Genomic DNA, 11,640 nt, shown 5'->3' with positions numbered 1-11,640 from the left:
ATACTTTGATAGATCAGAGCAAAGCTACTATCCAGACTAAAAACATGTCATTTTTGCTGCCACCAACAGATGGCATCAGCGGTCATGTCAATCATTTAGGGCTGTGAATTGTTCTTATTCTTGAGTCTGTTGGATGTTGTGATAAGTCACCCTTAGGAAAAGGATAGTATCTATAGGGTTCAGTACTATCTGCAGTTCCAGGCATGCATGGGGATCTTGGAATGTGTTTTCTGCAGATTTGTAATAAGAAAGATATATTTGGTCTTCATATTTGTTTCTGAAGGCTTTAAGTTTTCTTTTGTTATGTTAATGAGGTGACTTCTGTTCAAGCCTTAAACCCCAACATGACTGTTTTGGAGATAGGACCTTTGAGGGGGTAATTTAGGTTAAAGAGGTCATAAAGGTAGGACCCTAATCTAGTAAGAGTGGTGTTCTTATGGGAAGAGGAAGAGACACAAGGAGTATGTACCACAGAGGAAAGGCAGGTCAATAGACCAAGGAAAGGGGCCCCGGGAAAAACCAACCCTGTTGGCACCTGGCCTTGGACTTCCAGCCTCCAAAACTGTGAGAAACAAACTTCTATAGTTTAAAGCACCAGTCTGTGGTGTTATGTTATTATGTAGAATATGCACTAACCAATGGACAGTAATGCACAGGAGACTAGGACAAGCAACTAAGATGATAAGAGACAATATTTGTGTGTGTGGCTAAAGGATAATAATAAATATCAAATGCCTGTTAGAATAGGAGGGGGTTAGGAGTTTGTTCCAAAACTTGAAATGAGGAATGAGTTTGAAGCTTCTCTCTTAGGTGACCGGGTGGATATTGGCATTTTGAATCAAATTAGCAGTACAGTGATCCCTCACTTATCATGGGTATTACATTCTAGCCCCCCTGCAATAGGTGAAAATCCGCAAAGTAGGAACCTTACATTTATTTTAGTATTTACTGTACAGTACCACGAAATCCTGCGACATAGCAAAAAATCTGTGATAAATAAATATAATATTTTTAAAATTTCTGTGATACAGTGAGGCTGCAATAAGTGAACCATGATATAGAGAGGGACTACTGTACAGGAGGAAGTACCAACTTGGTGGGGAATATGACTTTGATTTTGGAAATACTAAATTTCAGATTGTCTGAAGAACATTCAAGTAGAGATTTCTAGAAAGAACTTGAAATATGAATCCAGGATGAAGGTGATAAATAATTTTGGGGTATAGATTTAATTAAGTATATTTATTGAGCACCTGCTATGTGCTATGCACTTTTCTAATGCTTGGATTACATCAATAAGCAAAAGAGACAAAAATTCCTCCTCTGTGGTGCTTATATTCTACTGAACAGGAAAAAGGAAAAAAGCAATAACATAGTAAGTAAATTATATGATATTTTAGAAGAAATACAGTACCTGGGAACAATAGAGCAAGCCAAGGGGTTTGGGAGTGCTGATATGAGGGGATGTGGGTTTCAACATTCTCTGTGGTAGTTCAGGTTAAGCCTCAATGAGAATATGCTGTTTAAGCAAAGATTTGAAGGGCTGAGGGAGTATGTTCCAGGCAGAGGAAACAGTCACTGTGAGGGATCTGAGGTTCTAGCATGCCTGGTATATTTGAGAGGTAGCAAAGAGGCCAACATGGCTGTAGCCTAAATCACACAAGAGAGGAATGTGATGACAGAGAGGCAAGGTGGGGATGTGTCAGATCACATAGATGTCAGTTTTTTTATAAGGAGTCTGGGTATGATTCTGAGTGAGATGGAAGTTTCTGGATAGATGTGTTACCTGGTTTGACTTTTAAAAGAATTACTAGCCAGGCTGTGAATCTAGGGCAGGAAAAGGATGGGGTCAGAGAGAGCAGTTAGGAAGCTCTCACAGTGACAAAAGAGGAGGTAGAGGTTGGCTCATTTGAAGGTAGAGTTGGTTTGCTAATGGATTGGATGTAGAGTTTCAGAGAATAAAAGGAGTTAAGGATGATTTGAAGGCTATGGGACCAGAAAAAGTAGGATAGAAAATGGATGGAAGGAAAGTTCATAAGTTTTGAACATGTAGAGATGAGATGTTTGTTTACCATTGTTTGAATAAGATTAATGGGTATTTTGATATATTTGACTGGAGTTTAGAAGAGAGGTCCAAGCTGGAGATAAATATTTAGAAGCCTGAAGCATGTGGTTGATATTTAAAGCCATATCACTAGATTAGATTACCAAGTAAATAAATGTATCTAAATAAGAAAAACCAAAGATTCAGTCTCAACTACCCCAATATTAACAGGTCTTAGGGAAACATAGCATTCAAAAAAAAAGATTAAGCAGAAACAATCTAAGAGGTAGGAAGACATTCAAGGGAGCATGGTGGCCTTGAAGCCAAGAGAAAAAGGATATTGAGGAAGATGGTGTGATCAACAATGTCAGATGTTGGTAATAAGGAATATGAGGACCAAGATTTGATCATTGGATTTAGCATGTGGAGGTCATTAGTGACCTTGACAAGGTACTTCTTGGTGGAGTGGGCATTGGTGAGTCCAATTAAAGAGGGTTTAAGGCACAATTGGATGAGAGTTAAAGTCAATGAACATAGACGATGCTTGGGAAATTTTCTTCCAAGGGGAAAATAAGGTGATATCTCTACTTAAAGTGGTGTTAGGACAAGGTTTGTATGTATTTTTAAAGACAGGATGAATAACAGTGTATTGATATACTATTGAGAATGATCCAATAGAAACTAAAAAACAAATGATGTAGAAGAAGAATAAGAGGAAAGTTGCTGGAGCAATGCTGTTGAAAGGCTGAAGAAGGTGAGATCTAGTGTCCTTGGATTGCGTTGAATAATTCCTCTACAGTAATAGGCAGGAGAGCTCAGGATGTGAGTGCAGATGCTGGGATAAATGTGGAGCTGGGGTCTAAGTCAGTGTCCTTCTGACTGGTTCCATTTTTTCAAGTAGTAAACAAGGTCATCATCTATGAGGGGTTTGGGAGGCTGATGAATAAGTAGCAATTATTATGTCTGATGTGCATGAGATTGCTGGTTCCAGGTCAGCCATAGTTGGGGCTACCTCTCTAGGCAAGATAGTACTTTAAAAAAAATCCTTACTGAGGATATGTTTATTGATTTTAGAAAGAGAGGTATAAAAAGAGCAAGAGAGAGAGAGAGAGAGAGATGTGGGAGAGAAACATCGATCAGTTACCCTTTCACATGCAACCTGGCCAGGGATCAAACCTGCAACCTAGGTATGTGCCATGACCAGGAATCAAACCCACAATCTTTTGATGTATGAGCTGACACTCCAAGCAACTGAGCCAGTTGGCCAGGGAAAGATGGTACTTTTGATGAAGCAATGAAACCTCACTTATGAGGCAGCAAGAGACTGAGGTCAGTCCAAAGTTTTTCATGTTTCATGGGTGATAACATCACTTTCCCAACTTGCTGCCTGTGGTTGGATGTTGCCAGTAGGCACAGCAGAGGGTTAAAGAACAAAATTCAACCAAGTAAATTTGAAGATCTAATTGGCTTCATTAAATGATTCATCAATCAGGCAGCATCTCATCTAGTTACCAGATGAGTGCTCCGAGGGATTGTACAAAATGGAAAGTTTTATAGAAAGAAGGATGAGGCAAGGGAACTATTAACAGAAGAAAATAAAGGATTATTTTTAGATCAGGACATATTGAGGGTTGCAGAGGGAACTGTGAGGGTTTTTACTGCACAGATTGCCTCTTCTTACTATGGGGGTTCGAAGGGGCCATGAGACAGATTACCTCATCGCTATTGATCAGAAAATTCCAGACTGGTTAATTAAACTTATATTTCTAGGAGAGTTTGAGTCAGCAATTAGGTCAGGTATTAAATCTAGGTTTGGTATCATGGGCTTTAGCAAAATTGACGCCATTTGGGCCTGTGGTTTTCACTTTAACTATTGTGATGCTCTGAGGGAATGTCCCAATCTCTTCTACTATTCTGCTCCAGAAATTAAGGGTCTTCTGTAACAGACAACTATCATAATCTACTGTTCTTAATTTGGAAAAATATTTAAAAACTTTACCTTTATTATTTATTAATTTGGATAGAAAATTTTTATTTTGTGTATATGTAATAAATATATGAATACATATACGGGAATTGTATATATATAGAAACAGCAAGAGAGCAAGCTTGATTTAAGAATGAAGGAGCTTTATACATAGGATTTGTAGACTTACACATTCCCCTTCTTCATTGCAGATATTCAGATCAACTCTAGGAAGGAGCCCAGGGACCTTGCTTAAGAACGATAAACACAAATGTTGCCACAATTTTTCCTTCCTGTGAGGAGTCTTGATATGTTGTTGTCAAGGAATGCTCAAGAGATGAAAAACATAACTCCCACTGGCTTAAGCAAAGGGGGAATTATAGACTCAGATAGTAGAACGATTTGACCCCAGGGATTGTCTGATCCAGTGGCCAGATAGATCAGCAGGAACCTGTTTCTTCTGAAATGACTCAATTCTCATGCTGGCTATTCCCTTATGAGGTGTAGTCCTCTGAAAAGCTGATCCCAAGACAGGATTAAACAGGGTGATGGTTTGTGTCACCATGTATCAGTGTCAACTTAAGCCCCATGTCCAAAGGTCCTCAAAATGTTGAGTAGTCCTCTTTTCCCAGCTACAGTCACCTTCATAAATGGTTATGGGTTCCTTTGGGGAAGGATGGGAAGAATCATTATAGTATATTTTTGAGGCAGTATTGTGGAGTCCCTTCTAAAATGTGGCCACCTCTTTAGTCAATGGGTTCTGGATTTGAAAATTCGCTCTGATTTGGCAACTGTGGAAAGGATCATGATTTTTTAATTGGGGCCATTGCTTCAGCCTCCTGCTCATCCATTCTTGTCCTTTTTTTTTTTTTTTTTTTTTTTTTTTTTTTGTGGATGTTGAACAGCACAATCAATACAATTAAAAAAAACAAAACAGGAAAAAATATATTTAATATTAATGGCTGTTGTCAGTTTGTTTTCCAGAGACACTATAACAATTCACAGTTCCACCAAAAGTTATAATGGTGTTTTTCCCTACATCTTCACCAATAATGTGTGCTAACTTTAAGTTTTTTGCTGACCAGATGAGTACAAAGTGCTATGCCTTATTAACATATTCATTGGCTACTTGGATTTGCTTTTCTGTAGATGGACTTTTCACATCCCTTTTCTATTTTCCTTTTTTTGTCCTTTTCTTGCCAGTTTATAAGAGCACTTTTCATATTATAGCTACTAATTCTCATCTGCATTGCAAATAGGGAAGGAAACAGCAGTCTGGAACTCTTCATATCCTTCCCTTTCTCCATCTTTTTTATCAGTATTAGGTCTATACTCCTCTGGCTTCATTGTAGATCAATATGCCAGGAATATCCCAGGACAACTGCACCCTTTATTTTGGAAAAACAAAACAAGATAGGTCCTAATCCAGGACAATTTTCCATGCCCTGTCCCACCCACCCCCAACCCTATGTTGGGGCAATAGTGCTCAAATTTTAGTCATTCCACAACCATCTGTTCCATTTTGCCATATCCTTTAAATCATGTGCTACTATTTATAGTTCTGAAATGTTATATTGTTGATACTATTTCACTATAACTAGTAATTTTATTCATAGCTATGAAAATTAAAAATACATTCATCTGTATACCACTTAAAATACACCATATTGTGGGAAACCAGTTAGAACATGCCACAGGGCCACAGACTAATCAAGGACAAGATCAAGGACAGAGTTTCTGGACATCACCCATTAATCGCACAACAGTCCCCACGGGGTGAGCAGGGAGAGTAGGTTCCTTTACATCCGAGGAAAGCAGCACAGAAAGGTACCACGCTTTACACAATATTGAGTGGTGACATTTAAATTCCAGGCCTTTTCCCAAAAACACTGGTACAGCAAGGATCAATCAAGTCCAGTGGATGAACAGTTCCCGGCTGTACCCGGTGGTCAGGACCCTATGAAGCCTGAGACCTGGGCCCACTGGGATTGCATTATGAACATTCTGCGTTCTGGCCCGAACATTAGGAGTCTAAGGTTCTGCGAATTACATCACAGCTCCTGAGTGGGGACCGCTGGCCTGCTGGTCCACCGCGGCGCCAGGCGCCCGCCACGGTCCCACTGGCTGGGGACTTGTGGAACCCCGGCGTGAGGAGCCATGTGCTCGCTGCGGGCGTGGGGCCAAATCCTCCTGCCCGTTTTCCTCTCTCTCTTCCTCATCCAACTGCTTATCAGTTTCTCAGAGAATGATTTTACCAGAATCTCCAGACACAGGGGCAAGCAAAGACCGAAATCTGCGGATGATGAGGGTGAGCCATCCCAAGACAGAGACTGGCGCCCCCAGCGCCACCGCCGCCCTATTTCCTCTCGCTCCTGCCAGCTTGGCTGGCTGAGGTTTCATCTCTAAAGCTGCTGTTCGGTGTCGGCGAGAAAACATATTTAAAGGCTCCTGATGATTTGGGTAAAATCCAGTTAAAGTGGGCTTGCATGAATTTGCCTTACTGAAATGAAAAAAGTGGGTTAAAGAGTTTTAAATTTGGGAAAACAGGTCTGTCCCCTCACTTTTCGCATGTCTGTACAGCACGTGTTAGGCTGTGAATACGCTGTTGGTTTGTGCTCTAATTAGACTTGACTCAGTGCTGTAATTAGTCTGTGTTTTAAGATCTTAGGTAATTGCTTAATTTGGGGGTCTTGAGAAATATTACTTTGGTTTAGAGACTTCACTTGGTTCTCTTCTCCAACTGAAGAAAATTTGCAGCATTCAAAATCATGCTGAGTTGGATTCATGAACTTGGAACTAAGGTCTTTAGAATCCTAAACTGAAATTTTATAGATAGAAGGACAAACTGTGAATGAATTTTTTGGAAAATGCCCTGTAAAGCCAAGGTTGCCATTTTTACAAAGACGCAATAATTACTGCTGTCTTATTTCTGGAGTCTAAAAGCATGCAAATCTGCCTCCCTTACTAAATTAAAAGGCCTAGCTGGTTTCCTCTGGGTTCACCTTCCCAGTGGATTTCTCTCTTGGTCATCCCCATACACGCTCCAAAAGGAACAGTGATCTAGTACCATCCTGCCCTGTACCATTCCCCACTCCCACCCCACAGTGCCTCAAAACACAGGCCACACATAGAAACACATCCTTCCCTTTGTTCCCTAGCAAACTGGAATCCTACTAGAATTCTTTCAAAATATCTTATTAAAGTGCTCGAGGAAGAAAAAAAAGGGAGTAGGTAAAACAAATCAAGAATCATAGATAACAGAACGTTCTAGGGCTGACCAATCCGGTCAGTGTTGCTGAGGAAACAGCTTCCTTCTGTGAGGCAAAGCCTGGTTCAGCCAGTCTTAGGCCTCCCCTGAGAAGTTGCTTCCTAGCCTGGGACAGTTTCCCCTTTGTGCTTGCACATAACTTTCCTGTCCAACAAGGATATGGTTTCTTAGAGGTGATTCCTTCACTTCCAAAACTGAGAAAGGAATTCTGATCACTCTCTGAGATCCCCACCTACATCCGTGGCAACCACAGATCTTTATGAATGACCCCAGATCAAGCGAGATCTCCCCCAAAGCAGGTTGCTTTGATACCCAGGCCTTTAATTCATTTATATTTGAGAGCTTAGTGATGTCAAAATGCATATGAGAAAGGAAAAAAAAAATGTTAGTTAGAGAATGGAATATTGCAATTTAGGAGTTCATGGTTAGAGTCATCTGGGATGATGGCAAAATCCAACTTTAGATCACAGAAATTATTTGCTTAAAGTAAGGTGAAGAACCAAAATTATTCTATATTGTGAAATTTCAGTTGATTTTTATTTTTGATATATGTATTTATTTCTTATATTGAACATGTATCACTTTTCTAACTCCATAAAGATAGCTAACCAGATCTATCCTAGTAAAACCATGCTGAATAACATAAGAATTATTAAAAGAGGGTTTGAAAGTATGATGTTTTAAATATATAGTGATATTGTGAAATTTTTTTCTTACTGCTTTTTAGAAGCAATTTTTTAGAACTTACTTGGCTAATTAGTTGGATGGTGTCATTTCCTAATTTTCCAAGTTACAGGAGCAAATAAAGAGTTAAAATTTAAATAGCCTCAATGGGAAAAGTTTCTAGATACATGAAAATAATGAAATAAAATATTGGGTATGGATAAATATGCTATGAAACAGGAATGACTAACTGAAATCTACTTTTATATATGATTGAGTAATAAATAGGCTTGTATTTACATTTATGTACTTAATATTTTTTCTTGTAGGATGTGCATTAAAGAAAAATTGTCAGTTGTGTGTAGAAGATAGAAGAGTAAGTTAATTAACTTTAATATGTGGAAATTGTCTTGGGAATGTTATAAAGTCACATAATTTACAGCTACAGTTCAAAAAAATGCTAAACTTTGTTTTACACAATTTCTATAATATAAATGACTAATAACAGTTATTAAGATGTAGTTCTACATTTCAAACCATTCTTCAAGGATCTAGAAAGAAACAAGAAATAATTTAGTACAAATATGTGCTTCCTTCTAGAAAATTATGCTTCAAAAACAAAACAATTTTTTGCATGGAAAAAGATGATAGTGACTTTGGGAAGAATTTTTTCTATGTCAAAGTAAAAGATAAGCCCTTTGAGATACAGTGAAAATTTCCTTGCTAGTCTATGCACAATGTATGATAGCTAACATCCCCTTCTGATGATTAGATGTCTGACACCATTATTCTTCACATAAGATTTGGAACAAAACAGAAATGCCATAAGTAATGAGGTCAATGGTGTTACAGGGAGTTTGGCAGCCACTCTCCCAAAACCATTCTACTCTAACAAGTACTGGATGACCGAAAATTAACACCAAAGACAGAAAGACACCAAATTACTAATTAGAAAATGACACCCTCTAGTCATTGCTATCTGTCATAGTAATCTGGATGGACCACTCTGTACCCATACTTATCTTCATCTAGGCTATTCCTCTGTCTTAATGAGGATCTGTGCTCAGGGCTCTTAGACTTCTCCACCCAATTGCTGCTGTAATCTTACGTGCTTTCCATGCTTACTGATGACTCAGACACATTCGGTCCTGCCATGTCCCGACTTCCTCAGCTCTGTGCATTAGGAAGTCACTTCCATGGACACACCTTGAACTCTGCATGATCTACAATGGCTTATACATTCTCATGCCCTTAGACTGTGCATACTTTTTGGCCTCAACAAGACAAGACCATCCTCTAGCTCTTTAATGTCTCATTTTTTTCTTTAGCTTAATGGCCCTCTCCTATGAACTCCCTTCCTTCCTGTGACTTATGGCTGTTTACTGGACTGGATGCATTTCCTTGTTTGTTTCAATGAAAATTTTCATACATGAAAACAGTATAATAAAACTTTATATTGCCCCAAGATTCATCTTAGCTAATCTTGTTTCATATATGCCCTGTCCTCCAAAATGGGTTATTCTGAAGCAAATGATGATATGGGTACCATATCATTTTATTTGCAAATCTCTCTCTCTTTCTTTGTGTAGAAAATAATACAATAATTAATACTACAAGAATAAACTCAGTTTTTCATACTTACAACTGTAAACTTATTTTGCCCAACTGAGTAGATAGAGTATAAAGATTAGACTATACCAACTCCTTTTCATTCCCCAAAATATTCCAATTTGAATGATAATATGCTTATATTCATATTTTATTGTAAACATTTTCTAGTGATTCAATAGTATGTGACTGGCCTTCCTAGAGTTAGAAAATATTTTTACCAAAAACAAATTCATAAAAAGCAACTAAGTTACAGTACTACCCCCAATGCACAATTCATAAACACAGCATATGAAAAGCATTATATTTTTGTTGATATTTTCTCTTTCACTAGAAATAAAATCATGCTAAGAAACTTAGTGAATTTTCAGCTTTTGTTTTTGTTCAGAATCATTATGTGTCACTGTTGATTCCTTGGAATGACAGATTTCAATTATGGTTTCACAATGACGAGACTTGTCATAAGTAAGTTTTTTTTAAATTTATTTTTTGCTAATGACAGTTAAAAGACTGAGTTTTGCAATTGACTTAAAAATGATTTAGGGTATACATTTTCTCCATTACTCACATCTTTCTCATTCACTGCACCTTGATAGGGATTGTTTATTGGTTGAGACAAAAAGGAATGAAGTTACAGCAAGCCCAGTGGGGGTTTTTTGAATCTCCTGTAGCCTGCGTCATCTATTACACTTCATAGGAAATGACCATTACTCACGTGCATTTATAAACACCATACCTCAAACCCCACAAGGATGTCCACTTTGATTTCTTTTTTCTGAAAAGTGTGTGTGTGTGTGTGTGTGTGTGTGTGTGTGTGTAGCGCACAGAGTAAGGGAGAGTGGATTCGAACCTGGGTATACCAGTGACCATGTCGTTATCACCTGTCAAGAGTCTCTCAGTGAAAAAAATGTGGAGGACTAGTTTCATGGATTATTCTTCAAGGCAACCATTCCCAACACCTTACTTGTTCTTGGCATGACCATCTTTCTGGAGCTTGGTTTTCCTTGAGAAGTTTAAGGCCATCGGTCAGGTTCAAGTTCCTTCATTTTTCTTCTGAACCAACTCAGTTTTTTTCTCTTGCACTCATTGTTCCCTAGGAAGTTGATCTTCAGTTCCAAGGTTAACCCCCAAGTCTCTACCTCCATGCATACATCCTACTCAGATACACGTTCACAAACTCAGAACCTTTCTCATTTCCTTGTTTCCTCTAGGATAAATTCAGTCTAGTTGTCTGCATTGGCCCCTTTCCAATCAGTTCAGATGAAATGAAAACAAAAAAATCTTGTTTCTTTCTAGCAGTTAAAGTTCTTATGCTACCCTTGTTTCCTTATCCCCTTGATTTAATCCTTAACAAACTGAGCTAGAGCTCACAAAAGACTCTCCATAACCTAATGCAATGACCTTTCAAATGAGTTGCTCCTTATGGAAACCTGGTGATCTGGACTTTAGGTGTTCCCCTGGCCTGCTTCTTTCCTCACCTCTTCATTTCCTTCACCAGCTCCTCTTCCTCATCTTTCCTCATACTCCAAAGCATTTTTTATGCCACATTCTCGCCCTTGTGCTGTCTTACCAGCTACCATAAGCTCTGCTAGTACCTGCACATAATGAAATCCCAAATTCATATTCTTAGACCTAATAGCCCCTGGACACAGTTCTTTTTTTTTTTAAGTATATTTTATTGATTATATTGTTACAATAGTTCCAATTTTTCCCCTTTGCTATCCTCCACCCAGCACCCCCCTCCCCCAGTAATCCCCCCCAAATCCATGCCCATGGTTTATACATACAAGCTCTCCTGCTTCACCCTTTCATATATTCTTCTTCTTTTTTAATAAATAAATGATTAATCAATTATTTTAATAATAAAAAATAACAATCCCTCCCTCTCAGATATTAAGACCCTTTATAATCTTATAAAGGACCATGGGCGAAGGTCTCAAGCTCCTCTAGCTGCTTCAAGCTGGACATGGTCGTCGTCCTACCTACCCTTGGGTCCAGAAATCCCTAATAAGAGTGGGGGTGTGGAGGGGAGGGTGGCCTTCCTACATGGGGAAGGATCGTGCAGACTCCAGGTCAGTTGGCTGTCCCCGG

At 38.7% G+C, this 11,640-nt stretch overlaps 1 protein-coding gene across 1 annotated transcript in view; it reads left to right on the top strand.

Annotated features, from left to right (window-relative positions):
* Positions 1–6,167: 6,167 nt before the first annotated feature.
* PTTG1IP2 (PTTG1IP family member 2) overlaps positions 6,168–11,640 on the top strand; it is a 101,866-nt gene continuing 96,393 nt past the window's right edge. The window contains exons 1-2 of the mRNA XM_090286880.1: positions 6,168–6,318; positions 8,271–8,317. Coding sequence (XP_090143006.1) covers positions 6,168–6,318; positions 8,271–8,317 — 198 coding nt within the window. The remainder of the gene's footprint in view (positions 6,319–8,270; positions 8,318–11,640) is intronic.

Source organism: Furipterus horrens, unplaced genomic scaffold, assembly GCF_987537825.1.
Source record: "Furipterus horrens unplaced genomic scaffold, mFurHor1.1.pri manual_scaffold_9, whole genome shotgun sequence".
Taxonomy (NCBI): Eukaryota; Metazoa; Chordata; class Mammalia; order Chiroptera; family Furipteridae; genus Furipterus; species Furipterus horrens.
This window is presented reverse-complemented; position numbering and strand designations above follow the sequence as displayed.